The 25847-nt window shown below is 45.6% G+C and overlaps 1 protein-coding gene and 1 pseudogene across 1 annotated transcript in view; one reads left to right on the plus strand and one right to left on the minus strand.

The window, feature by feature from the left end:
- Positions 1–89: 89 nt before the first annotated feature.
- On the minus strand, positions 90–3055 carry LOC120706207 (annotated as a pseudogene).
- A 74-nt stretch (positions 3056–3129) lies between these two features.
- The window catches only part of LOC120706206 (rust resistance kinase Lr10-like), a 28114-nt gene continuing 5396 nt past the window's right edge, over positions 3130–25847 (plus strand). The window contains exons 1-4 of the mRNA XM_039990791.1: positions 3130–4271; positions 4357–4526; positions 4609–4897; positions 16441–16619. Of these exons, the coding sequence (XP_039846725.1) occupies positions 3517–4271; positions 4357–4526; positions 4609–4897; positions 16441–16619 (1393 nt within the window). The 5' untranslated portion in view covers positions 3130–3516. The remainder of the gene's footprint in view (positions 4272–4356; positions 4527–4608; positions 4898–16440; positions 16620–25847) is intronic.

Raw genomic sequence — 25847 nt, forward strand, 5'->3', positions numbered from 1 at the left:
CAACCAACAACTTCTTTGTCAATGTTTACAATGGAGATAAATCGCAGGAACAGCAGCAGTTTTCAATGTAAGCAGCAACTTGTTCTAAGTTTTACAGCTACTGAATAAATTTTGATGAGTCCATGTTTTTAGACCAAAGGCACTTGGCCTAGTTTTACAGAAAACAAAGCATAATACACCGGTTTACCAGCTTTGTATGTTCTAGAAGCAAAAGCCTACCCAAGGAATTACATATTCATTATGATGGTTAAAAAAAAAGAATCTGATTGTGCAGAATCCAGAACGTACAGAACACAATGGTAAATATCAAAATGCGATAGACATAAGGCATATTTGGTACATGTCGATAACTGATAGGGAAAGGCTGACTAGTCGCAAGCTTTTACTTCATGTCTGCTAGCCAAATGATGAAACAAATGGTTTAGGATGCATCTTTAGGCTCTGCAAGCTATCCGTCAGCATGTTCACCACTTTTGTCATAGATGGCCGATTCACTGGGTTCCACTGAATGCACCAAAGCGCCACGATAGCTGCTTCCTCATTATATCTTTCTCTTCTTGTGTTATTTCTCTGATCAATTCCAGTTCTTGCCTGGTGATTATTTTCTCATATACCCACTCTGGAATGTACACATCATTTTTGTTCTCCATCTGTGGGTCTGAGCTACTTTGTCCACTCATCATTTCCAATACCACCATGCCAAAGCTGTAAACGTCTGACTTATATGATACCGTGCCAAAGTTTCGAGAATATAGTTCTGGTGCAATGTAGCCCATTGTGCCTCTTGCTGCTGTCAGTGTGACAATGCTTTGATCCCTTGCACACAGTTTTGCTAGTCCGAAATCTGAAATCTTTGGTTTAAAGCTGTAGTCCAGTAAAATGTTGGAAGGCTTAATGTCGAAATGGAGTATGCGCTGCTTGCACCCTTGATGCAGATACTCAATCCCTTTGGCGACCCCTGTGGCTATTTCAAGCATTCTGTTTGGTGCTAATTTTTCTCGGCAAAAAGTATCAGATGCTTGTGAGAATATATATTTCTCAAGCGATGCATTAGGCATAAATTCATAAATTAGAGCACGTCTTGATCCTTCAGAGCAGAAACCTAGAAGCCGGACGACATTAGCATGGTGGATTGTTCCAACGGTTGCAATTTCGTTGATAAATTCTTGTCCTTCTCCCTTTGAGTTCTCCAACACTTTGACTGCCACAGGTACTCCATTGGATAGCTCACCTTTGTAGACGCTTCCAAAACCACCTTGGCCAAGTTTATTATTGAACCTTCTTGTTATCTTCTTCACTTCAGAGAATGTGTATCTTGTTGGCTTTGATGTGCTGTAAGTGTTTAGGAACATTTCAACTTTCAAATGTATTTCTTCATTATACTTTGATTTCAGGGCGAGATATAATGCAGCAGCCACAATCACTGAAGCAACTAAAATCATGGCTACTGATGATGTTGCTGAACAAAAACAATGAAGGAATTCAGGTAGTCAGATAAAAATCCATTATCCATCAGATATTGTAAATGATAGTGTGGCAATTGAAGTTGTAAGCAGCTAAAGAATTCCATGGGTTAAGAGGAGTTTAAATTGCATACCTGCAATGATTTTGACATGTGATCCTGCAGGCAGGGAAGAAAAGAATTAGATTATGTCATGGCTTTCTTTTTAGGTGGAATCTTTTAAGTTCACAGCCAAATAACTGGGCACTGGAGGAGATATGAAACTTTGAGCTTGTTCTTCAAAAGAGTCACAGAATTCGCCCCCAGAGATTAATAAAATGCTAACCACGTATCTGACAGCAACATGTCTCCAACACTCATTTGATATGCATCTGGAAAGTATAATAATTTAATTTTTCAGGGGATTAGCTGGCAGGCTTCTAAATGTGGCGGTGTTCAAGTTGAGAACATAGCTTTTGAATTGGCATGTAGGAATATCTTGCAAAGGGGCCAAGTTTGGATTTTGCGCTGTGGTCGTATTTTGAACTAATCATAGGGACCTAATCTTTTCTGTCACTAGTTATGATTTCTTTTCAGTGAAATAGCAGAACCATTTTACTGGAATCAGCAAAAGTGCTCTGTAACAAAGAATACTCTGCAGCAAAACGCAACAGTGCCAACTAGCTGAAAGAACTAAGAATGAGAATGGAAGATGATATTGTGTATTACTTAGGCCCTTGTGTTTCCATGCGAAAATCAATAAGAACTTAAACCATAGCATATGATCTGTTGTTGATAAGTTGTAAGTTGAAGGAGCTAATTAGAAACTTACTGTGCTTCTTGCAGAATGCTTGCCTAGTTTCTGAGCGAAATCCACAAGGCCTCCCTCCAATTTCACAGTCTTGGCAAACATTTGTAATGTTGGGAACTGACCAGCGGAACGTCATCTTACCAAATGCAATGGTTACTTTTGCAGTTTCATTAAAGCTAAGAAGGTAAGCTATCCGAATATCATTGGAAACCACCATGCAATCCGATGGAAGGACATCCATGGGTTCAAAAGAAGACACCAAGTACGAAAACTGGTTTGTGTTGCTAAGGCAAGAGATGGGGCCAGCAACCCTGTCCTGATTACGTGGTCTGAACTCTGTTGAACAGGTCACAAGGGTCGCAGAAACTCCATCAGGTCTATATACATCAGTTGATAGATTGGTAGAGATGATCTTTTGAAGAGGGCACTCGGAGGCTGCAAGTGGGATAACATCAATCAAACTGTACCTATACTCTATGGCAATCACCTTGCATAAACCAAGATTTGGGTGAACAAGGATGGTGTCTGCTTGCTTAGAGCAACGTAACTTCATTCCTGGTGCACCACATGATGGAGGGCTGGTTTCAAGGCCGAATGGAAACCGGATCTCCGGCCCACCTTCACTGCAATTGGATGCTGGGCAGTTTTGGAAGAAGTTCTCATCACTGCTTGCTGTGGCCGTCGTTACTCCATAGTTGAGAACCAAGAGCAGCAGAGCTGCAGCTAAAGCATTAGACATTTCGTGTGGTAGGAAGAAGACAGAAGGCAAAGTGATGTTGTACGTTGAAAATTGAGTATCTTGCTTGTTTCAGTGACCATCAAATATCTGTTGTGAACTTGTGATGGCGGGCCCATTTCTTGGAGAGATGTAATACAAGTCAAAGAATGTCCTTATCAGTATATCGGTGAGGCTGAAACGAGTTAGTCAAGTCAACTAAATTAATTTGGGCGGCAGTTCATGTTCGGGATGACAGGGACCACTAAGAGTATATTCTTGCGTCCATCTAACATAAGTCTGCAATCCTTTTTATGTGGTACGTGCAATATTAGTTCATGTTCGAGGTTTGTGTTTACATGTGAAAATCCACGTCAGTTGCTAACAGTTAGGACGCCAGGCTTGACTTTTCTTCCTCCTCGCGCATATGCACCCAAAACATCCTAAGTTTAACCATTCCACAACAGTATATTAGTCCAGCCAGAGATAATTAATCTTCCCTTGTTCTGGTTTCCACTTCTTCCCTGATCTTGCCTTTGCTAAGCTTCCATGGCTAGCTCTCGTGTGTTTCTTCTCTGTGTTGCCCTGCAAGCATTAGCCATGGCTTCCACACTTTCAGCCCTTCTAATGAAAACTGAACTGCTAGATGTTCAAGGGCAAACCTTTTGCCCTTCTTCTTCCTGCGGGCTTCTCCAAGACATTCGATATCCTTTCCGTAAGCGAGGTGATCCACCTGGTTGCGGTTTTCCAGAATACGAGCTGGTTTGTATTGATAACAAGGCTATAATTTACATCAACCGTGGAAAATATTTTGTGACCAGCATCTCCTATACTGACAATACATTCTGGGTTGTTGATGCCAATTTGGATAATAGCAGTTGCCCCATTCCTGAGAGTAGCCAGTATCCTTATGCATATGGTTTGCAGTCTGAAAACATCACCCTGCTGTATCCTGATGCAATTACTTGGGCTGCCTTTGTGAGTTGTTCAGAGCTGATAAGAAGTAATGCTGTTTCCTTATACACCAGTGTCATGTACAAACCTGTTGATTGCAGGAGTACGAAGAATTCTCTAGTTTATGTTTTCATCACTAAATACTCTCCTGAGGTTGGAAACATCAAGCCTTCATGCAGATACTTGTCCATGACTCCTTTGGGCAGTTGGCATGTGAGGGCACCAGATAATGCAAGTTTTGAAGATGTTGTAATCTTTATGAGGAATGGATTTTCTGTTAGATTTCCTGAGCAAATTGAAGACCGCACGTACCGTTTTATCATTAACCTATGCCTGAACGATTCAGTGAGGTGAGTCTAAGCTCTGCAGACTATATGGTTCTGTTTTGTTTTAAAATTTGATTAGTATATCAAATGTGTTCATTATGACTTGCAGCTACTTCTACACTCAAATATCTAGTTCAAGCATCCTGAATCAGACATCTGCAATTGTGGGGATGGACCTGCATTTCTTAAGATGTGTAAACGATTACTCCTACCGGACTAAATTATTTTGGACTGCGGTGGCCGTAGTATCTATTATGGACATTTTGAAGTTCATGATCGGTATGAGAGAATTACATATTCTAGATCATTGAGGTGTTTCCTTGCATTCATGTAACTTAAGTCTGCAATCTTTTCTGTGCAGTACTTGCAATACTATCAAGGTTTGTGTTTTCACCATTAGCTGTATTCACCTTCCTCGGCTACAAATACTGGAAAACAAGGATATCCATTGATGCAGTTGAGAAGTTTCTCCAAATGCAACAAACTCTTAGCCCAACAAGATATGCCTATACAGATATAACTGCAATCACAGGGCACTTCAGAGAGAAGCTGGGCCAAGGAGGCTACGGGTCTGTGTACAAAGGTGCCCTTCCTGGTGATGTTTTTGTTGCTGTCAAAATGTTGGCCAACTCGTGCTGCAACGGAGATGAATTTTGTCACAGCCCTGAAAAAAAAGAGAAAAAGAAAATAAAAATCCCGCGCGGGCCCCACCTGTCAGCCTCTCCCTCTCCTCTGTTCTGCTCGCGACGCGCCGCGCGCCCGCGTCGCCGCCGGTCAACCCCGACGTCCGTGCCACGTGCCGGCCAACCTCGCAAGCCGTGACGCCCCTTCGCTCCTTCACTCACCCTCTCCTTATCCGCGTCAAAGCCGGCCTCGTTCCCCGCCGCAAACCCTAGCCCCCGCCCCCCCATGGCCGCCGCCCCGAGCTTCGCCGCCGCCGCGATTCGTCGCCGTCGGTGAGATCCTCCCCGATCTAGCGCGCGCGCCACCTACTCCGCCCCATCTTCGACCGATTCCGCCCCCAACCGGACCTCCTCCCTCGCCGCATCGGGCCGCCGCCGCTTGCCTTGGTCCGCCGCCGCCCAACGCCGCCGCGCCGCCCACCCGTTGCCGCTCCTCGCCCGCATCCCCACCGGTGAGGCTCGCCGCCATCCCGTCCACCTCGTGCGCGCCTCCCCTGCCTCGCTTCGGCTCCACTTCGCCGCGCCGCCTCGCGCCGCCGCCGCTCGCCGTCGCTGCGCGCGACGCGTGCGCGCGCACCGCGCGTCGCCCGCGACGCCGTGGCCGCGCCCACGCCGCGGTCAGGGCGCGTGCCCTGCCTTGACCCGGCTGGGTGGGCCGCTGGCCAACGGGCCCCACCCGTCAGCGCCTGTGGGCGTGGAAGCCGGGTGTTCCTAGCAATTTTAGTTAGGTTTTCTTTAGGATTATTTGTGCTGCAATCTTGCAAAATCTCTAGAAATTCTTGTATAGCTCAAAAAATTATGAAACCTGTTCTGTTGGATTCCTCTAGATAAGATCTTCTTAGGAAAAATATTGTTGTGCATGTTACTTTGTTGTAAAATTATCTGTAGATTTATCTTTCAAAAGTGAGTTTATTGCTTGGTTATTTGTATACTGCTTGAAAAATGTCAAACCAAATTTTGTTGGACTCCTTGTGAGGTTTTGTTTTCAGTGATGCACCTTGTTTACTTGGTTCATTGCTGTGTATCAAAGTTTAGTTTGTTTTCCTATACTTTGTCTGAAAATGGTTATTTCTAGAACTTTGTGCAGGAAAGTGATAAAATGGCAAAACCAGTTTTGTTAGCCTTGTATTGCTGCCTAGTTTCAAAGATAATTTTCTTGGATTTGTGTAGTTGAGTTTGCATTCCTTTTCTGTTTTACTTTGTTTAAAGTGGCTGAAAACTGTTTTATTTATGGTTATTTATAGGAAAATGCTTTTGCTGCAAAACCAATTTTCATGAGTTCTTTGTGATGTCCTCTGCATGCTCATTTATTTCCATGGTTTATGCATGTTGTTAAGATCATTTCTTAATTCTTGCATCGCATTCATGCAATTTAGTGACCAAGCCGTCGGAGAACGAACCCGTGGAACCCGCCGAGCCCGTCGAGCCCGAACCCGGAGTCCCGTTCGTGGTCGAGTCGGAAGTTAACCCAGGCAAGCAGCTAAGCATATTCCTTGCACCTATTTAATCTGATTTAGTTAGCTATCTCACCGGGTACTGTTGGGTTATATAATATCTATGTATTGCATTCTTGTACCTACTTTGATGCACTAGCCTTCCTTGAATTGTTTAACCATGTCCTTGCCACATGTTAGTCAGCTATTAACTTAATTTGACTAGATGCTTAGTCCTGCTTAGAATACTTATCGTGCTTGCTAGAAAGGAATGGATTGGAGTATCACACTTACCTGTTTATCCTTGATCGCACTTGAGCCGGGGCTAGTATAAGTTGGTAGTATCGAGATTCGAGCGGAATGTTAGGGCCTAGAGAATGAAGTCACATGGGCATAGTCCGCTTGGATCGATTAAGGACCGAGTGGACGACGTCGGTTTTGAGCACCTTTCCGTGCTACCACATATCCAATATAATGGAACGGATAAGCCAAATACCTTCTTTGACTTGGTCATTGGGGCCCGGTCCCAGATGCGTGGCCAACGGGCTATGCAGGGAGGCTTAGCAGGTCCCCGAGTGGAACTATGTGTAGGAAAATTTAGAGATGTCCTCGGTGGAACTAAGTCTCCACGCGCAAGCTGGGCGTACTCTCAACGGTCGAGCCATGTTGGGAACGGTTGACGCGAGTACCCTCTTATCCAACTTTAGCGGGTTGGGTGAGTCGCATGGTCCTTGCGTCGTGTGGGTAAAGTAGTACACCCTTGCAAGGTTATAACCAATTTGAATTGCCGCACTCTCGGTTATGAGCAAGCTCTTTAACCCATGAACTCCTCATAGATTATCGTTGATGCTGAGAATGGTTCGTGTTACAGCTATGAACAGTTATAGTTGTATTACTCTCTTAATCAATTAAAATTGTTTGGGTTTGGGCAAGATTAATTAATTTTGCTAGGTGATAGTGTAGAGAGCTAATGCTTAGGCAATAATTACTTAACCTTAAAGTTTTTACTTGAGCCTTGCATGATCCTTGTTTATTTAATCGCGTAAGTCTTGCGGAGTACCTTTTGTACTCAGGGAGCTTTCTAAACCTAGTTGCAGGTGAGCCGGAAGTGGTGTTCGGCCATTTCTACCCCGCTGATCCTAATGCGGGGGTAGAGTAGGCTGTTGCTGCTGTGGTGATGTCCTTGAGCAAGGCATCATCATCTTAAGTAAGTTTTATCGTAGCTGAGCTTCAGGAGAGCATGTATTTTCAATAAGCTCTAAATCTCTGTTTAATATGACTCGCGTGAGCCCAAGGCTTGTAAAGTGAAGCTTGAAACCCACCTATATTAAACTTGTAATATTAAGTCTCGAACTCTGGTTTTATATAGCTGCTCTTTGTGGATTGTTGGCTATGTATTCGATTGTATACGGTATGTGCATATGCTGATTCTGGGCGTACGTTGGAGCACATACCGGGACTACCGGATTTGGTATTATTTTGAATGAATGACGTGTCGGTTATTCGTGTCTCTAGATGTGGGATAACACGTGGCACGCTCTACGGCAAGCACGTGTTAACTCTCATCTGGGTGATAATGACCGGCGGTTCGTTTAAAATAGTATCAAATTGGGCGGTTCTCACAACGGGTATCAGAGCTGAGTTTCCATGAAGTGAACCTAAAATTTGCTTAGTGGGTTGAGAGTAAAATAAAATTTGACTACTTGCACTAATGTTTACTTTTGCTAAAACTTTGAACTTAAGGCTGGTTGCTACCTTTCTTCCTTGGTCTTAGAACTAATTCCTTCTTATTGCTTCATCTGCTTAATTAAGATATGCTTAACCTCTCTTGTCTGAATGAGTAGCGGTAGCGTAGGAAAACCCTTTCACCCTCTGGAAACCTTTTAAGCCTTTTACCGGGGTTGAGAGGGTGGGAATCACCCAATGTCCTGAGCGCTAGTAGGTGGGTTGTAGCGCTGTTGGACAATGCGGTTGTTGCGGATCGTAAGTGAGTGATAGAACGTTAAGGCGTGCTCACGCTGTGAGGAGACGTCATGTTGCATTCATACCTCGCATGCATGCATATTTTCTTGTGGTTTTCAAACCTGCATCTAACTAATCTAGTGTGTCGTGGTCTAGTTTTCGCTGATCCCGTTCTTGCTAATCTTAGTGGACCAAATCTGCTCTATCTCTTAGAGTTGCTATTCCGGTGTTGATCGTGTGTTAGATTTTTATCTACACATTGTCTTTCCACCCTGTCTTTGTGTATCATCCTCTATCTTTCATTCCTGACCGCTAACCGTTTTGTTTATTAGCAGGATGGTGTTGCGTTCGGGAAATGAAAGGGATGGTGTCAGTGGTTCGGGTGGCAATAACAACCGCAACAACGAGGATCCCCTTCCTAATCCTCCAGTTCACCCAAATCTCGCGGACGTCCTGGCCCGACAAACTGAACTCATGGCACACCTAGTCCATCAGTTGGGCAATGCCGGCAACAATGGCCCAAGAGCTGAGCCTCAAGTGAACAGGTTTGGGGATTTCTTCCGCACCAACCCGCCCATCTTCCGTGGCTCCAAAGATCCTCTGGATGCGGATTTCTGGCTCAATGTGATTGAAGAGAAGCTGGATCTTATTGAGTGTGAGCCCCATGAGAAGGTACTCTTTGCTGCTCATCAACTTCATGATGCCCCTGGGGCTTGGTGGCGGAATTTCAAGGCATCTCACCCTGCCAACTACCGCTTCACATGGGAGGAGTTCCGCACAGCTTTTCGCTCCTTCCATATTCCCAAGGGTATCATGGACATCAAGAAAAAGGAATTTCTCAATCTCACTCAAGGAAGTCGTGATGTGATGGCATATGTGAATATCTTCAATACCCTTTCCCAGTATGCACCTGAAGAAGTGGCCACCGATGCCAAGAAGCAAGAACGCCTGTATGATGGGCTCTCCGCAGAGTTGCAAGACAAACTCTCCACTACCAAGTTTGAAGACTTCAATGACTTGGTGAATATTGCCATCAGAGCTGAGCATAAGATGAAGAATCTTGAGGCAAAGAACAAGCGTCCTGCTCCTACCTCAGCAGGCGGTAGCTCCTCGCGTCCACGTCTGGGGCCTTCTCCTTTTCCACCTCGGGCACCGGGTGCTCAAGCTCCACGTCCTATGTGGATTGTGCGTCACCCTCAACCTCCTCAAGGACAAGCTCCTAGGCCGGTCAGTGCTTATTGGAACAACCCAGGTGTGACCGCAAAGGGTCCGTGCTTCAATTGTGGTGGCTTAGGCCACATCTCTAGGGACTGCCCCTCTCCGAGGCGTGGTGGTGCCTTCAATGCACCTAGGCCCAATACTCCTCTGCCTCAAGCACAGCGTCAAGAAGCTAAGCCACAACAAGCTCCTAAACGTGGCCGTCTTAACTACGCCACCGCTGAAGAAATTCCGGAAAATGCCGAAGTTCTTATGGGTACGCTCCTAATCAAATCTCACCCTGCTATGGTTCTTTTTTATTCTGGAGCAACTTTTTCTTTCATCAGCAAGAAATTTGTGCTGCATAGTAAGCTTGAAATGCAAAATCTACCAATGCCATACCATATAGAATCACCGGGTGGAGAGATCATTTCTAGAAACTTTGTGGATAGGGTTCCAATTCTCATCGAGGGAGCTATTTTCCAAGCTAATCTTCTTGTCCTAGATCAGATGGGTTTAGATGTGATTCTTGGGATGAATTGGTTGGGTAAGCATGACGGAGTTATCAAATGTGGGCCCCGCACCATTGATCTTTTGCACCCTTCTGGGAGTAGAGTTCTACTCTCTCTTGCCAAGATGGAATCTTGTATATATGCCTTGGCGAGTACCATAGCCACGGCGTTGGAAAATATTCCCGTGGTTTGTGAGTATCCGGATGTCTTTCCAGAAGAATTACCGGGTATGCCTCCTGATCGTGAGGTGGAGTTCGTCATAGAGCTCAAGCCCGGAACTGCTCCTATCTCTAGACAGCCTTACCGAATGCCTCCCAATGAGTTGAAAGAATTGAAGAAACAACTCAAGACTTTATTGGACAAGGGTTTCATTCGTCCGAGCTCCTCTCCATGGGGATGCCCGGCTCTTTTTGTGAAGAAGAAAGATGATAGTTTACGGTTGTGTGTTGATTACCGTCCGTTAAACGAAGTTACTGTCAAGAACAAATATCCTCTTCCACGGATTGATATCTTGTTTGATCAACTCTTTGGAGCTCGTTATTTCTCTAAGATTGATTTAAGGTTGGGTTATCATCAAATCAAGATTCGAACTGAAGACATTCTGAAAACGGCTTTTTCTACTAGATATGGTCTTTATGAATTCACTGTCATGTCTTTCGGCCTCACCAATGCACCGGCCTATTTCATGTATCTGATGAATAGCATCTTCATGGAGGAACTTGATGTCTTTGTGATCATCTTCATTGATGATATCCTCATTTATTCCAAGACCAAAGAAGATCATGCTCGTCACATTCAGATTGTCCTTCAAAAACTTAGGGAGCATCGTCTTTATGCTAAGTTTAGCAAATGTGAGTTTTGGCTTGAAGAGGTATCTTTTCTTGGTCATGTCCTCTCCAAGGATGGTATTGCTGTAGATCCTAGTAAGGTGCAAGATGTTCTGGATTGGAAGCAACCTCAGAATGTCCATGAGCTTCGGAGTTTTCTGGGACTTGCGGGATATTACCGCCGGTTCATAGAGAATTTCTCTAAAATTGCGAAGCCTATGACCGAGTTATTGAAAAATGGGGTCAAGTTTGAGTGGTCCCCAGCCTGTGAAGAAGCCTTTCAAACCTTTAAGGATCGTCTCACTACTGCTCCAGTTCTTGCTCAGCCGGATATTTCCAAGAGCTTTGATGTCTATTGCGATGCTTCTCGCATTGGTCTTGGCTGTGTTCTTATGCAAGAAGGCCGAGTGGTGGCCTATGCCTCTCGTCAACTCAAGCGACATGAAGAAAATTATCCTACCCATGATTTAGAGCTTGCGGCTGTTGTCCATGCTCTAAAGATATGGCGTCATTATCTGCTTGGTAATCATTGCAACATCTATACTGATCACAAAAGTCTTAAGTACATTTTCACTCAATCTGATCTAAACATGAGGCAACGTCGATGGCTGGAACTGATCAAGGATTATGATCTTGAGGTACATTATCATCCTGGAAAGGCGAATGTCGTCGCCGATGCACTAAGTCGAAAGGTTCAATGCAACTGCTTGACCATAGCTCCTCCTATGCATACTCTCTGTGATGATCTTCGGAAACTTCGAATTTCTATGGTCAAAGAAGTCTATCTTGCTACTCTCACAGTCAGATCTGATCTTTATGACCAAATTAAGAAAGTCCAAAAGAAGAATAAGGGTATGGCTCGAATTCGGGAGTTAATGAATGAGGGTAAAGCTCGATGCTTCTCTACGGATAATGAAGGAGTTCTATTCTTTGGGAAGCGAATCGTGGTGCCAAAGGATCACAACCTCAGGCGAATTATCCTTGATGAAGCCCATAGTTCTCAATTCTCCATTCATCCGGGCAGTACCAAAATGTATCAAGATCTCAAGCAAAGATTTTGGTGGACTCGTATGAAGCGAGAAATTGCTCGGTATGTCTCTGAGTGTGATGTTTGCCAAAGGGTTAAAGCTGAGCATCTCAAACCGGCTGGTACCCTTCAGCCCTTGCCTATCCCATCATGGAAGTGGGAAGAAATTGGAATGGATTTTATCACCGGGTTACCCAGGTCTTCTCAAGGGTATGATTCTATATGGGTAATCGTGGATCGACTGACGAAGTCGGCTCATTTTCTTCCAGTAAAGACTACTTATCTTGTCAAGCAATATGCGGAGTTGTACCTTACCCGCATCGTTTCTCTTCATGGTGTTCCCAAGAAAATTGTCTCTGATCGTGGTCCTCAATTCATTGCTCACTTTTGGAGAAGTCTACATGAAGCCATGGGAACTGAACTCACCTATAGTACTGCTTATCATCCTCAAACCGACGGTCAAGCTGAGAGAGTCAATCAAGTCTTAGAAGATATGTTACGAGCTTGTGCTCTTGTATATGAGAAGAAATGGGTTACTTGCTTGCCATTTGCAGAGTTTTCTTACAATAATAGTTATCAAGCAAGTATCAAGATGTCTCCTTTTGAAGCCCTTTATGGAAGACGGTGCAGAACTACAATCAACTGGTCCGAATCGGGAGAAAGGCCTTTCTATGGTCCAGACTTGGTGAAAGATGCCGAGGATCAAGTCAGGATTATTCGTGAGAATCTTCGTATTGCTCAATCTCGTCAAAAGACTTATGCTGATCGTCGTCGCCGAGAACTCCATCTCAAGATTGGTGATTATGTCTATCTCAAGGTTTCTCCATTTAAGGGCACTCGCCGTTTTCAAGTCAGAGGAAAATTAGCGCCACGCTATGTCGGACCTTTCCGGATCATCAAGAAAGTTGGAGCAGTGGCTTATCAATTGGAACTTCCTCAATCACTCTCCGCAGTTCATAATGTCTTTCATATCTCTCAATTGAAGCAGTGCCATCGTGTTCCAGCTGACGCCGTCGACATTGAGTCACTTGATCTTCAACCGGGCCTTACCTACGAGGAACACCCAATTGCCATTCTTGATCGAGATGAAAGAAAGGTGAAGCGTAACATGGTGAAGTTTATAAAGGTCCAATGGAGCAATCATTCCGAAGATGAAGCCACGTGGGAGCGTGAGGATCGGTTACGTCAAGAATATCCGGAATTCTTTTCCGATGAGTACGTTCTCTATCTACCACACCCCGCTTTCTTGATGAAGTTCATAGTTCTATATGTTATATATGTGTACACAGTCACCCTCAAGAAAACCTTAGGAATGTCTCACACCACATCATCCTTGCCTTTGTGCATCATCTTTTAGATGTTTATCTTGTCTAGGTGAATATGGCCTTAGTCGACCTGGAGTTTTGTCCCTTCCATCCTATCCATTTAAATCTCGGGACGAGATTTTCTTAAGGGGGGGAGATTGTCACAGCCCTGAAAAAAAGAGAAAAAGAAAATAAAAATCCCGCGCGGGCCCCACCTGTCAGCCTCTCCCTCTCCTCTGTTCTGCTCGCGACGCGCCGCGCGCCCGCGTCGCCGCCGGTCAACCCCGACGTCCGTGCCACGTGCCGGCCAACCTCGCAAGCCGTGACGCCCCTTCGCTCCTTCACTCACCCTCTCCTTATCCGCGTCAAAGCCGGCCTCATTCCCCGCCGCAAACCCTAGCCCCCGCCCCCCCCCCATGGCCGCCGCCCCGAGCTTCGCCGCCGCCGCGATTCGTCGCCGTCGGTGAGATCCTCCCCGATCTAGCGCGCGCGCCACCTACTCCGCCCCATCTTCGACCGATTCCGCCCCCAACCGGACCTCCTCCCTCGCCGCATCGGGCCGCCGCCGCTTGCCTTGGTCCGCCGCCGCCCAACGCCGCCGCGCCGCCCGCCCGTTGCCGCTCCTCGCCCGCATCCCCACCGGTGAGGCTCGCCGCCATCCCGTCCACCTCGTGCGCGCCTCCCCTGCCTCGCTTCGGCTCCACTTCGCCGCGCCGCCTCGCGCCGCCGCCGCTCGCCGTCGCTGCGCGCGACGCGTGCGCGTGCACCGCGCGTCGCCCGCGACGCCGTGGCCGCGCCCACGCCGCGGTCAGGGCGCGTGCCCTGCCTTGACCCGGCTGGGTGGGCCGCTGGCCAACGGGCCCCACCCGTCAGCGCCTGTGGGCGTGGAAGCCGGGTGTTCCTAGCAATTTTAGTTAGGTTTTCTTTAGGATTATTTGTGCTGCAATCTTGCAAAATCTCTAGAAATTCTTGTATAGCTCAAAAAATTATGAAACCTGTTCTGTTGGATTCCTCTAGATAAGATCTTCTTAGGAAAAATATTGTTGTGCATGTTACTTTGTTGTATAATTATCTGTAGATTTATCTTTCAAAAGTGAGTTTATTGCTTGGTTATTTGTATACTGCTTGAAAAATGTCAAACCAAATTTTGTTGGACTCCTTGTGAGGTTTTGTTTTCAGTGGTGCACCTTGTTTACTTGGTTCATTGCTGTGTATCAAAGTTTAGTTTGTTTTCCTATACTTTGTCTGAAAATGGTTATTTCTAGAACTTTGTGCAGGAAAGTGATAAAATGGCAAAACCAGTTTTGTTAGCCTTGTATTGCTGCCTAGTTTCAAAGATAATTTTCTTGGATTTGTGTAGTTGAGTTTGCATTCCTTTTCTGTTTTACTTTGTTTAAAGTGGCTGAAAACTGTTTTATTTATGGTTATTTATAGGAAAATGCTTTTGCTGCAAAACCAATTTTCATGAGTTCTTTGTGATGTCCTCTGCATGCTCATTTATTTCCATGGTTTATGCATGTTGTTAAGATCATTTCTTAATTCTTGCATCGCATTCATGCAATTTAGTGACCAAGCCGTCGGAGAACGAACCCGTGGAACCCGCCGAGCCCGTCGAGCCCGAACCCGGAGTCCCGTTCGTGGTCGAGTCGGAAGTTAACCCAGGCAAGCAGCTAAGCATATTCCTTGCACCTATTTAATCTGATTTAGTTAGCTATCTCACCGGGTACTGTTGGGTTATATAATATCTATGTATTGCATTCTTGTACCTACTTTGATGCACTAGCCTTCCTTGAATTGTTTAACCATGTCCTTGCCACATGTTAGTCAGCTATTAACTTAATTTGACTAGATGCTTAGTCCTGCTTAGAATACTTATCGTGCTTGCTAGAAAGGAATGGATTGGAGTATCACACTTACCTGTTTATCCTTGATCGCACTTGAGCCGGGGCTAGTATAAGTTGGTAGTATCGAGATTCGAGCGGAATGTTAGGGCCTAGAGAATGAAGTCACATGGGCATAGTCCGCTTGGATCGATTAAGGACCGAGTGGACGACGTCGGTTTTGAGCACCTTTCCGTGCTACCACATATCCAATATAATGGAACGGATAAGCCAAATACCTTCTTTGACTTGGTCATTGGGGCCCGGTCCCAGATGCGTGGCCAACGGGCTATGCAGGGAGGCTTAGCAGGTCCCCGAGTGGAACTATGTGTAGGAAAATTTAGAGATGTCCTCGGTGGAACTAAGTCTCCACGCGCAAGCTGGGCGTACTCTCAACGGTCGAGCCATGTTGGGAACGGTTGACGCGAGTACCCTCTTATCCAACTTTAGCGGGTTGGGTGAGTCGCATGGTCCTTGCGTCGTGTGGGTAAAGTAGTACACCCTTGCAAGGTTATAACCAATTTGAATTGCCGCACTCTCGGTTATGAGCAAGCTCTTTAACCCATGAACTCCTCATAGATTATCGTTGATGCTGAGAATGGTTCGTGTTACAGCTATGAACAGTTATAGTTGTATTACTCTCTTAATCAATTAAAATTGTTTGGGTTTGGGCAAGATTAATTAATTTTGCTAGGTGATAGTGTAGAGAGCTAATGCTTAGGCAATAATTACTTAACCTTAAAGTTTTTACTTGAGCCTTGCATGATCCTTGTTTATTTAATCGCGTAAGTCTTGCGGAGTACCTTTTGTACTCAGGGAGCTTTCTAAACCTAGTTGCAGGTGAGCCGGAAGTGGTGTTCGGCCATTTCTACCCCGCTGATCCTAATGCGGGGGAAGAGTGGGCTGTTGCTGCTGTGGTGATGTCCTTGAGCAAGGCATCATCATCTTAAGTAAGTTTTATCGTAGCTGAGCTTCAGGAGAGCATGTATTTTCAATAAGCTCTAAATCTCTGTTTAATATGACTCGCGTGAGCCCAAGGCTTGTAAAGTGAAGCTTGAAACCCACCTATATTAAACTTGTAATATTAAGTCTCGAACTCTGGTTTTATATAGCTGCTCTTTGTGGATTGTTGGCTATGTATTCGATTGTATACGGTATGTGCATATGCTGATTCTGGGCGTACGTTGGAGCACATACCGGGACTACCGGATTTGGTATTATTTTGAATGAATGACGTGTCGGTTATTCGTGTCTCTAGATGTGGGATAACACGTGGCACGCTCTACGGCAAGCACGTGTTAACTCTCATCTGGGTGATAATGACCGGCGGTTCGTTTAAAATAGTATCAAATTGGGCGGTTCTCACAAATTTATCAGCGAGGTTTCCACCATTGGAAGTATCCACCATGTCAATGTAGTGCGCCTCGTGGGGTTTTGCTCGGAGGAAATGAGGAGGGCGCTCGTCTACGAGTACATGCCCCGTGGATCTCTTGATAAGTACATCTTCTCTGAGCGAAGTTTTTCCTGGGATAAACTCAATGAAATAGGTCTAGGCATCGCCAGAGGAATCAGTTACCTGCATGGAGGATGTGATATGCAGATACTGCACTTCGACATCAAGCCACACAACATCCTTTTGGACAGTAACTTCACTCCTAAAATTGCTGACTTTGGGCTGGCCAAACTGTACCCAAGGGACAACAGCTTTGTGCCAGTGAGCGCTGCTCGGGGAACGATTGGGTACATAGCTCCTGAAATGATATCTCGCAATTTTGGTGTTGTTTCATGCAAGTCAGATGTTTACAGCTTTGGCATGCTCTTGCTGGAGATGGCTGGGGGGCGAAGAAACTTTGACCAACATGCAGCAAGGAGAAGCCAGACATACTACCCAGCTTGGGTATATAGTCATATATCCCGGAAAGAATTAGGCGAGATCTGTGAAGCTTTTGATATCCATGAGGTGGAGAGGAAGCTGTGCATTGTTGGTTTATGGTGCATCCAGATGAAACCTCATGATCGACCGGCAATGGCTGAGGTCATAGAGATGCTTGAAGCTGGCGTTGATGCCCTGCAGATACCACCCGAACCATTCTTCTGTGGGTTTGAGCAGGATCCTGCAGCTGATAGCTTCCAATTCTCCACCTCGGAGTTGAGTGCGATCTCAGAGAACGAGGTTACTGATTCCACGAGGTGAAGTGCCAATGTGCTACAAGTAACTATAATCTGAAATCTATATTGATTGTTGTACTCGAATACTGCTTGCCTCTGTTCAAACTTAGTGCACACTCTTTTACGGCCTTTATTTATAGGATGCCTCCAAATAGAAGTTATCATACTCATCACTTATTCTAGTAATTAAGATGTATACCATTTTCCCCCCTTCTTATACGCTTTCTTCCTAAAAACTAGCATGATGGCCCGCTGGTTTCAGCTATCATTGTAATAAATAATTAATATTTATCGTGTTTTCTTTAAGAAGTTTTCTAATTTTTATTATAGTGGTGAGGTACATGTGCAGGATCGTTTGAGTTGTTCTTCTCTTGTTATCTTTCTAAACAATTACATCAATGTACCATCTTCTTTCTTGCGTCTTGAGCAATCCAACTTTATCATCGACAATCAAAATTTTGGTGCACATCTGATCCATGGACATCATTGAATAGACCTACGCTCTTTAGTCTCCAACACTTTTTTAGCATGTTTAGCTCTATCCCTCGGACATCCTGAACTGGACAGACTTATTCTCCCACTATTTTTCTTTATCGCATTCAGTCCGGCTTTTGTGTATTTTTTGAGTTATGCTCCTGGTGTCATTCTCAGCAACTACACCAATGAACCATCTTCTTTTCCACACCTTCAGCAAGTCAATTCTCTCACTAGTCATCACAATCTCGATGCATGTCTAGTCCATCGACATCGTGAACTAAACCTCCCCTCCTATTTTTCTTCCTAATTTGCTTCTTAGTCACTGTTTCTAATTCGATATGGACTCTTGAGTTAGTTCAGATTGTTAAGATCTAACAGTGTAAATCCTTCTCTTTACTAATAGTAACTCTTTAGCTGTATTTGATTTGAAATTTTTTTGTCGACTGCTATGTTCTTATATTTTAAATTTCGAATTTAGCTATTTACTAATAGTAACTCTTTCTCGTCAAGTGCTAATTTTCTTATTTTTATTATCCCTAATTTAGATATTTACTAATCGTATTCGATGTGGACTCATTGGTTAAGTTCATATTTTTTTATTTTTCTAATTTTAGATATATCTATTTACTAATCATATTCGGCGTGGAATCTTAGGTCATGTCTTAATTTTTTAATTTCGAATTTAGCTATTTACTAATAGTAACTCTTTTTCATCAAGTGCCAATTTTCTTATTTTTATGATCCCTAATTTAGCTATTTACTAATCGTATTCGATGTGGACACTTTGGTTAGATCTTATTTTTTATTTTTCTAATTTTGTGTTTATCTATTTACTAATTATATTCGGCATGGACTCATAGGTCATGTCTTAATTTTTTTTAATTTTTAAATTGCTATTTATTACAGATATAACTGCAATCACAGGGCACTTCAGAGAGAAGCTGGGCCAAGGAGGCTACGGGTCTGTGTACAAAGGTGCCCTTTTTGGTGATGTTTTTGTTGCTGTCAAAATGTTGTCTGAGGGACCGAAAAGGGCGACCAGAGGGGGTAAATGGGAGCCGATTCAAAATTCTCGCAATCGGAAGCTCGGCTTAAGATCTAAAGTATGCACCCAACCCTACCGTCCTAGGAGAAGTGTGGAGTAGCTATGGAGGAGCTACACTAACACACAACAGCCCTAGAGACAAGCGAGAACAATTGCGGAAGCAAGCATGAAAAACAGCACGGTATAACTCACCGGTTAATCCGACGTGTATAGGTATGAACACGTCGGTTCAACCGGTGAGAAAGAGCCGGCAGCAGAGAAACGAGAGCACCGGTTGATCTGACGAATGGGTTTGAACAGCGTCGGTTCAACCGGTGTTATCACACCGGATGATCCGGCAAAATCAAAACCAACGTCGGTGCAGTTGTCCAGAGAGATCACAAAACTGAGATTCCAAGCACCGGTTAAACCGACGTAACAAAAATTTGAACACCGGTACAGTTGTCCAGAGAGACTGCAAAACAAATCACACCGAACACCGGTTAAACCAACGTTAAGAAAATTCTATACGCCGGTTGAACGGGCAAAACAGCAAACCCAGTGGTTACACCGGTTGATCCGATGCACGTAGAGACTAATGCACCGGTGCAACCAAACGAAAAGGACAAAAACCCTAATGAGCGAACAATCAACTCACCGGTTGATCCGACGCAACATATCACAAGCGTCGGTTTAACCGGAGATAAGAAAAATTCTGCTCGTGCCCAGAAACGATTTTTCAGCCCGCGACCTTTGGAAATCTTGATGATTGGAGGATCAAATCAAGTCCAAAGGGGCTTAAATTTTGGGTAGATGAAGATGATGACTTCAAGAACACATCACCAAAAGATTTCAACGAAGGTCCTCACGGATCAAGAGGAATCGAAGGAAATCGGAGCAAGAGCGGGGTTTTCTCTAGAACGTGAAAATCTTGGATTCGAGAGGACTCGTGATTCCGGGGTTTTAGCACAAAGCTAGATGGATTAGAATCACAACACAGAGTCACAAAATCACCAAGAACAACCCACGATCATGAGCACCAAGAACAACCACGTGAAAATCAAAACTTGGCTCATGGAAGGCAAGAGACGTACGAAATTGAATCGAATTCAAAACCCCGGAGGGCACAAGGAGGGAAGAGCCTCCTTTCCCATTCAATCTCAGTACAAAGTCTCAAAAATCCATGGATCAAATCCTACCCTAGACATGAGAGGGAGGAAGAACAGAGGTGGGAGGAGAAAAGGAGACACACAGGAGGAGAAGGGGGCGGCGCCAGGGAAGGGAAAAACCAGGGGGGGAGAGAGGGGGTGAGGGGGTATTTATGGTGCCCACGCAGGGGTCCAAAATACCCCTAGACTTAAACTAGAGACTAAAACGCCCGTAGGGGCTAAACCGGAAATATCTACATGATCTCATCCGACGGCCGAGGTTCTTTCTTCGAATCGAAGTCTTCTCCGCGATGCCGCCACGTAGATGAAGATCCGGTCCGCGGTTTTGGAGGGTCCGCAAAACCCAGGTAGGTGGCCGGTTTTGAGAAAACCGCAAAAACTCCAAGCACGGGAAGATTCCCGCCTCCACGTCGTGGCCCTGGACGCCGTTCCCGCCTCGGCTTTCTGACGGCCCTAGACGCCGCCCGACGCCCGTCACCTCCTCGCCCGCAGCGAGGTCCTAGACGCCGTCGATGCCCGTTCCTCCGCCAGTCCCGAGACCGACGCCCGTGCCTCCATGACTTGGCGTCTTCAACCACCGTCCGCCAGCTTGGTTTTGTGGCGCAAACCAAGAAACCCGTCTTCCGTCGTCACTTGCGCCCTCGATCCAGGAGTGGACGCCACAGCTGCCGCCCCGCCCAAGCTCCGGTCCCAACTGCCCTTCACTGTCGTCCACCGCACGGTCCATCGGCCACAGCACCTCCACGGCAGCTCTCCGTCGACACTCGACGCCCGTGTACCTGCAACCAAAGACCAAGCACACAATCACACCGCACGGTTGACAATTCACTCATCACAACCAGGAGTGAGTACTCCACATTCCTCAATCTCCCCCTTGATGAGTGCATTGTCAACACACCACAATTGAACCAAAAACGAACTAAGAGAGAAACAAAAATCAAGAATAACAAAGAAGATGAAGAACTTGAACAAGTGACAAAAGCTCGAAAGAATCAAGAACAAGTCACTTGACCAAGCAAAGATCGATTCCCTAAGACAAGGGCAACGGCTCGACGCAATCGATCAAACACAAACATGACTCCTCAAAGACAGAGGCAGGGCTCGACACAGTCATGCCAGAAACAAAGCAGAAACTCCCACTGAAATGCATTTCCCCCTTACCAGTGCAACTCTCACCATATGTATCACTCTCAAAGCCCTGTGCACAACAAGTTTTTGAAACTCTCAAAAATCAAACAATCCTCCCCCTTGTTCGATCACTAAACTTCTCCCCCTTGTTGGCACATGCACACATCAAGGCTGAACAGACCTAAAGCTCCCCCCTGAAACTGAGACTCCCCTTGAAGGTATGCTATGCAATGAATGCAATGTAGGAGGTGTAAGTGAAAGCATTCAGGGATACAAGGATATGAGCAATCATCTAGTCACAAGCGCGTGTGCATCCATAAACAAGACCTGCATCTAGCTCAACAGGGTATATCAAATCATGTCTAGAGCTTAGCAAGTTCAGTTTAGCAGAAATAAAAGCATCACCCATGATCTAGCACTAACAGGTAGGGAATGGAAATCAGTGCTAATCAAACTCATACAGGTGAGCCAATCTCAGCCAAAGTATGTTGCAAACATTCATTATGCAATCAAATCATATCAAGCAATTGTTAATGCCAGGAGTTCAAAGCTTGTCATGCTTTACTTGGCAACGAGGCTAAGCCTATGCCAAAGGCAATCAGAAGCTTAATACACTCGTTTTAGTCATGCATAGCCTTGCCCGGGTTCTCACAAGTGCAAAGTGAGTCATCCCGAAAGCTCGATCAGTGCAACAAGCAATCCCACCTGGATCTTTTCATTCCATTTCAAGCACAATTTACGCAATTTTATCAATTTTACAGGTTAAGAATCAAGAAGCTACACTAGCATGAATAAGATAGCAAAGCATATCAACACGCCCTAACATGCTAGTAGCCAAGACAGGGTGACCATGTTTATAGATTTTCAAAGCAAAAGCAGCTATGCTCAGAGGATGTAATATACACAGAAGAGCAAGCTGAACATGATCACGTTTATAAACTCACACCAGCAAGCACCAGGAGGTCATAGCAATATATACAAGAATGCTAATGCAAGTGAGGCAATGCAAAAATGCTGAAATGTACAAGGCAAGTGCAAAATGCAGCTACCAAACCTAGAAAAACTAAGAGAAAAAGAATCAAGCCCTACAAAGCTAACCAAAGAAAAACTAGCAACTAAAAGGGGTAACAAACCCCAACCTCCACTCGAAAGCGAGCAAAAGTCTCATGCTCAAGTGGTTTAGTAAAGATATATGTTGTTTGCCTCTCGGATGGTACATGGATCATGTCTATGTGGCCTCTCTCATGGTTATCTCGCAGGAAGTGGAACCTGATGTCTATGTGTTTGGTTCTGGAGTGGAGCACTGGGTTCTTTGCAATGCAAATGAAAGACATGTTGTCTACAAAGATGGGAACCCTACCAAAACTTAACTCATAATCCTACAAGATTTGTTTCATCCAAAGAATCTGAGAGCAGCAGCTAGCAGCGGCAACGTATTCGGCTTCTGTGGAAGAGAGCGCTACACTAGCTTGCTTGCGAGAGGATCACGAAACCAGCGATGTACCGAGAAAGTGACAAGTGCCGGAAGTCGACTTGCGATCCAACCGACACCCGCCAAAATCGGCATCCGAAAAGCCAACCAAGACAAGAGATGAATCCGCAGAATACCAAAAACCAAACTCAGGAGTGAACTTGAGGTATCTGAAGATGCGTTTCACCACTTGCTTGTGGGAGGTGCGCGGTGAAGCCTGATACCGCGCACAGAGGCCGACCCCGAACTGAATGTGCGGCCAGGTCGCCGTCAGGTACAGGAGGGAGCCGATCATGCTCCTGTACTCCTTCTGGTCCACCGCCTCGCCGTCCAAGTCCGCATCAAGCGCCATCGATGTGCTGATCGGAGTCGGCTGAGGAGACAAGTCGCTCGTGTCAAACTTTCGCAGCAAGTCCTTGGTGTACTTGGCTTGATGGACGAACGTGCCCTGAGAAATTTGCTTGATCTACAGCCCGAGGAAGAACTGCAGCTCACCCATCATGCTCATCTCGGACTCTCTGGACATCTGCTCAGAAAACTTGGAAACAAGAGCGTGAGAAGAGCCACCAAAGATGATATCATCCACGTAAATCTGAACCAACAAAAACTCAGAGCCAGAGCGCATGAGGAACAAAGTTTTATCAACACATCCCATTTTAAAACCTTGAGCAAGCAAGAAATTTTTAAGCCTATCGTACCAAGCTCTAGGCGCATATTTCAAACCGTAAAGAGCTTTCTGAAGTTTGTAAACTCGGTTTGGAAACTTGAGATTTTCAAAACCAGGGGGTTGTTTCACATACACTTCCTCTTCAATAAAATCATTCAAGAAGGCAGATTTCACATCCATTTGGAAAACTTTAAAACCCTTGGAAGCAGCAAATACAAGAAAGATTCGAATCGCTTTCAAGCGTGCTACCGGGGCAAAAGTTTCCTCATAATATATCCCTTCCTTTTGGCAAAACCCCTGGGCTACAAGTCGAACCTTGTTCCGCACTACCAACCCATCTTCACCTTGCTTGTTCTTGAAAACCCACTTGGTTCCAATGGGGTTACAAGCAGGCGGAGGCTCAACCAAAACCAAAACCAAAACCAGATTCCTTTCAAAATTTTCGAGTTTCTCATGCATGGCATTGACCCAATTGGAGTCAGAAAGTGCGTGTCCAACATCTTTGGGTTCAAAAAAAGCAACAAATGCCGAATGAGCAAAGCCAGCGATACATGTTACCTTAGACCTTGTGACTCGCTCGTTGAGGTCACCTAGCATTTGTTGAGGTGGATGACGATGCTGAATGTGTCGCGGTGCTTCCCTTGTCAAAGTCGCCTCCTCCTCAATCAAAGCTGGTGTCTCCTCAGGTGCATCTGGTGAAGGCTGAGTCACCTGCTCGATCGGCCCCCGAGAAGTAGATGTAGTCGGGTCGGGGCCGTCATCATCGTCCGAGCCCGTGGCGGAGGCGGCTGGGTCCACAGCACGCGCGGTAGCCTCAGCATCACCCTCTGCAGCTTCTTCCTCTTCATCTTCAAAGATGGGGGTGCCGAGCTCATCATCTCCTGCAACCTCAAAGACAGAAGAATTGCATGGTGCAGTCTCGTCGAAAGTGACTTCACATGTCTCTCTGACGATGTTAGTATCAATAATCAGCACACTGTAAGATCTAGAGTGAGAAGCATAACCGATAAAAATGCCGTCAAACGATCGAGACTCAAACTTATCAAGATTTCCTTCCTTTAGCACAAAACACCGGCAACCGAAAACTCTAAGATGGTCAACACGGGGCTGGCGTCCAAATCGCAACTCATAAGAAGTCTTGTGCATAAAAGCATGCAAGAAAATACGATTGGATACATAACAAGCGGTGTTAACTGGCTCAGCCCAGTACTTTCTATGAGTCCTATGCTCATCGAGCATCGTCCTAACTATCTCAACCAACGTCCGATTCTTCCGTTCTACAACTCCATTATGCTGTGGAGTGTAGGGGGAAGAGTACTGGTGTTCAAGACTTTGATCACTGCAAAAAGTGTCAAAACGAGCATTTTTGAATTCTGTGCCATTGTCACTGCGAATCGCTCTCATGGCCTGGGGTAGCTCATTTTTCAACCTCAAGATCAAGTCTCGAACAAACTCGAAAGCCTCATCCTTGGTTCTCATGAAAAAGACCCAAGAATAGCGAGAAAAGTCATCCACGATCACAAGAACGTACCACTTCCCACCAACAGATATCACCCGAGAAGGACCAACAGTGTCCATATGTAGCAACTCTCCAGAGTGAGTGGTCATCACTTGATTAGCAGGCGGATGGGAGGTGGCAACCATCTTCCCATGGCGACACGGATGGCAAACAAGATCCTTCTCAAACTTCAATTTGGGCAATCCTCGGATTAGACCAAGTGAGCTAAGTCTCGACAACAATTCAAAGCTCAAATGTCCAAATCTCCTATGCCACTTGCACAGATCAGAAGAAGGACCAGCCAACAAGCAACAAGGAGGACCAAGAGAAGTTCCAGAGAAGTCAACCAGGAAAACCCGATCGCGAGGTAAAATCCGGCAAACCAAGTCTCCTCTGGAATCTAAAACACGAGAACAACCCTCCTTGAAGCGAACTTCAAACCCCTCATCAAGAAGTTGCGAAACAGAGAGCAAATTGAACCCAAGGTTCGAAACCAAAGCAACTTCTCTCAGGGTAAAGCGATCGGAAACACGAACAGTGCCAATTCCACGTACCTTTCCTCTTCCATTGTCCCTGAACACAATGTACTCCTTTGAGCGCATCAGGGTGAGGCTAAAGAATCATTTGTCATTCCCGGTCATATGGCGCGAACAACCGGAGTCCATGATCCACCTATTCTCCAAGCCTCCAACCTGCACATCAGTAGCGAGACAAAGGGTGAGCAAATGTCTCAACACTGGGGTTAGCAAAGTGTGAAGCAAACCAGTGTCGAGCCATTTGCTCTACAGAAGGGTTAGCAAGATCAGGCAAAGCGTATCACATGTCCCGTCTACCGCGAGGCTGACGACCACCACCACGAGGAAAGCGTGGTGTCTCGTGACCTCCTCCAAAGCCTCGGTCCCGTGGTCCATAGCCGTACTGAAGACGACCAGGAGCACGACCGGCAAAGCGACCACCCGCTGGAGCACGGTAATCACCACTATCTCCCTGTCCTCCACCTACACGGCGCGCCCTAGCATCTTGCCTACCACCACGCCGAGCAGGACCATGCACTCGAGCAGAGTACATATCCGAGTTACGTCTCTCCTGCTCACGCCTCATAGCCCGCTTCCTCTTGAAGCAAAACTCCTCCAAGTGACCGTCTCTATGACAGTACTCGCAGTGGTACCTCA

The sequence above is a fragment of the Panicum virgatum genome, chromosome 5K (assembly GCF_016808335.1).
Source record: "Panicum virgatum strain AP13 chromosome 5K, P.virgatum_v5, whole genome shotgun sequence".
Lineage (NCBI taxonomy): Eukaryota > Viridiplantae > Streptophyta > Magnoliopsida > Poales > Poaceae > Panicum > Panicum virgatum.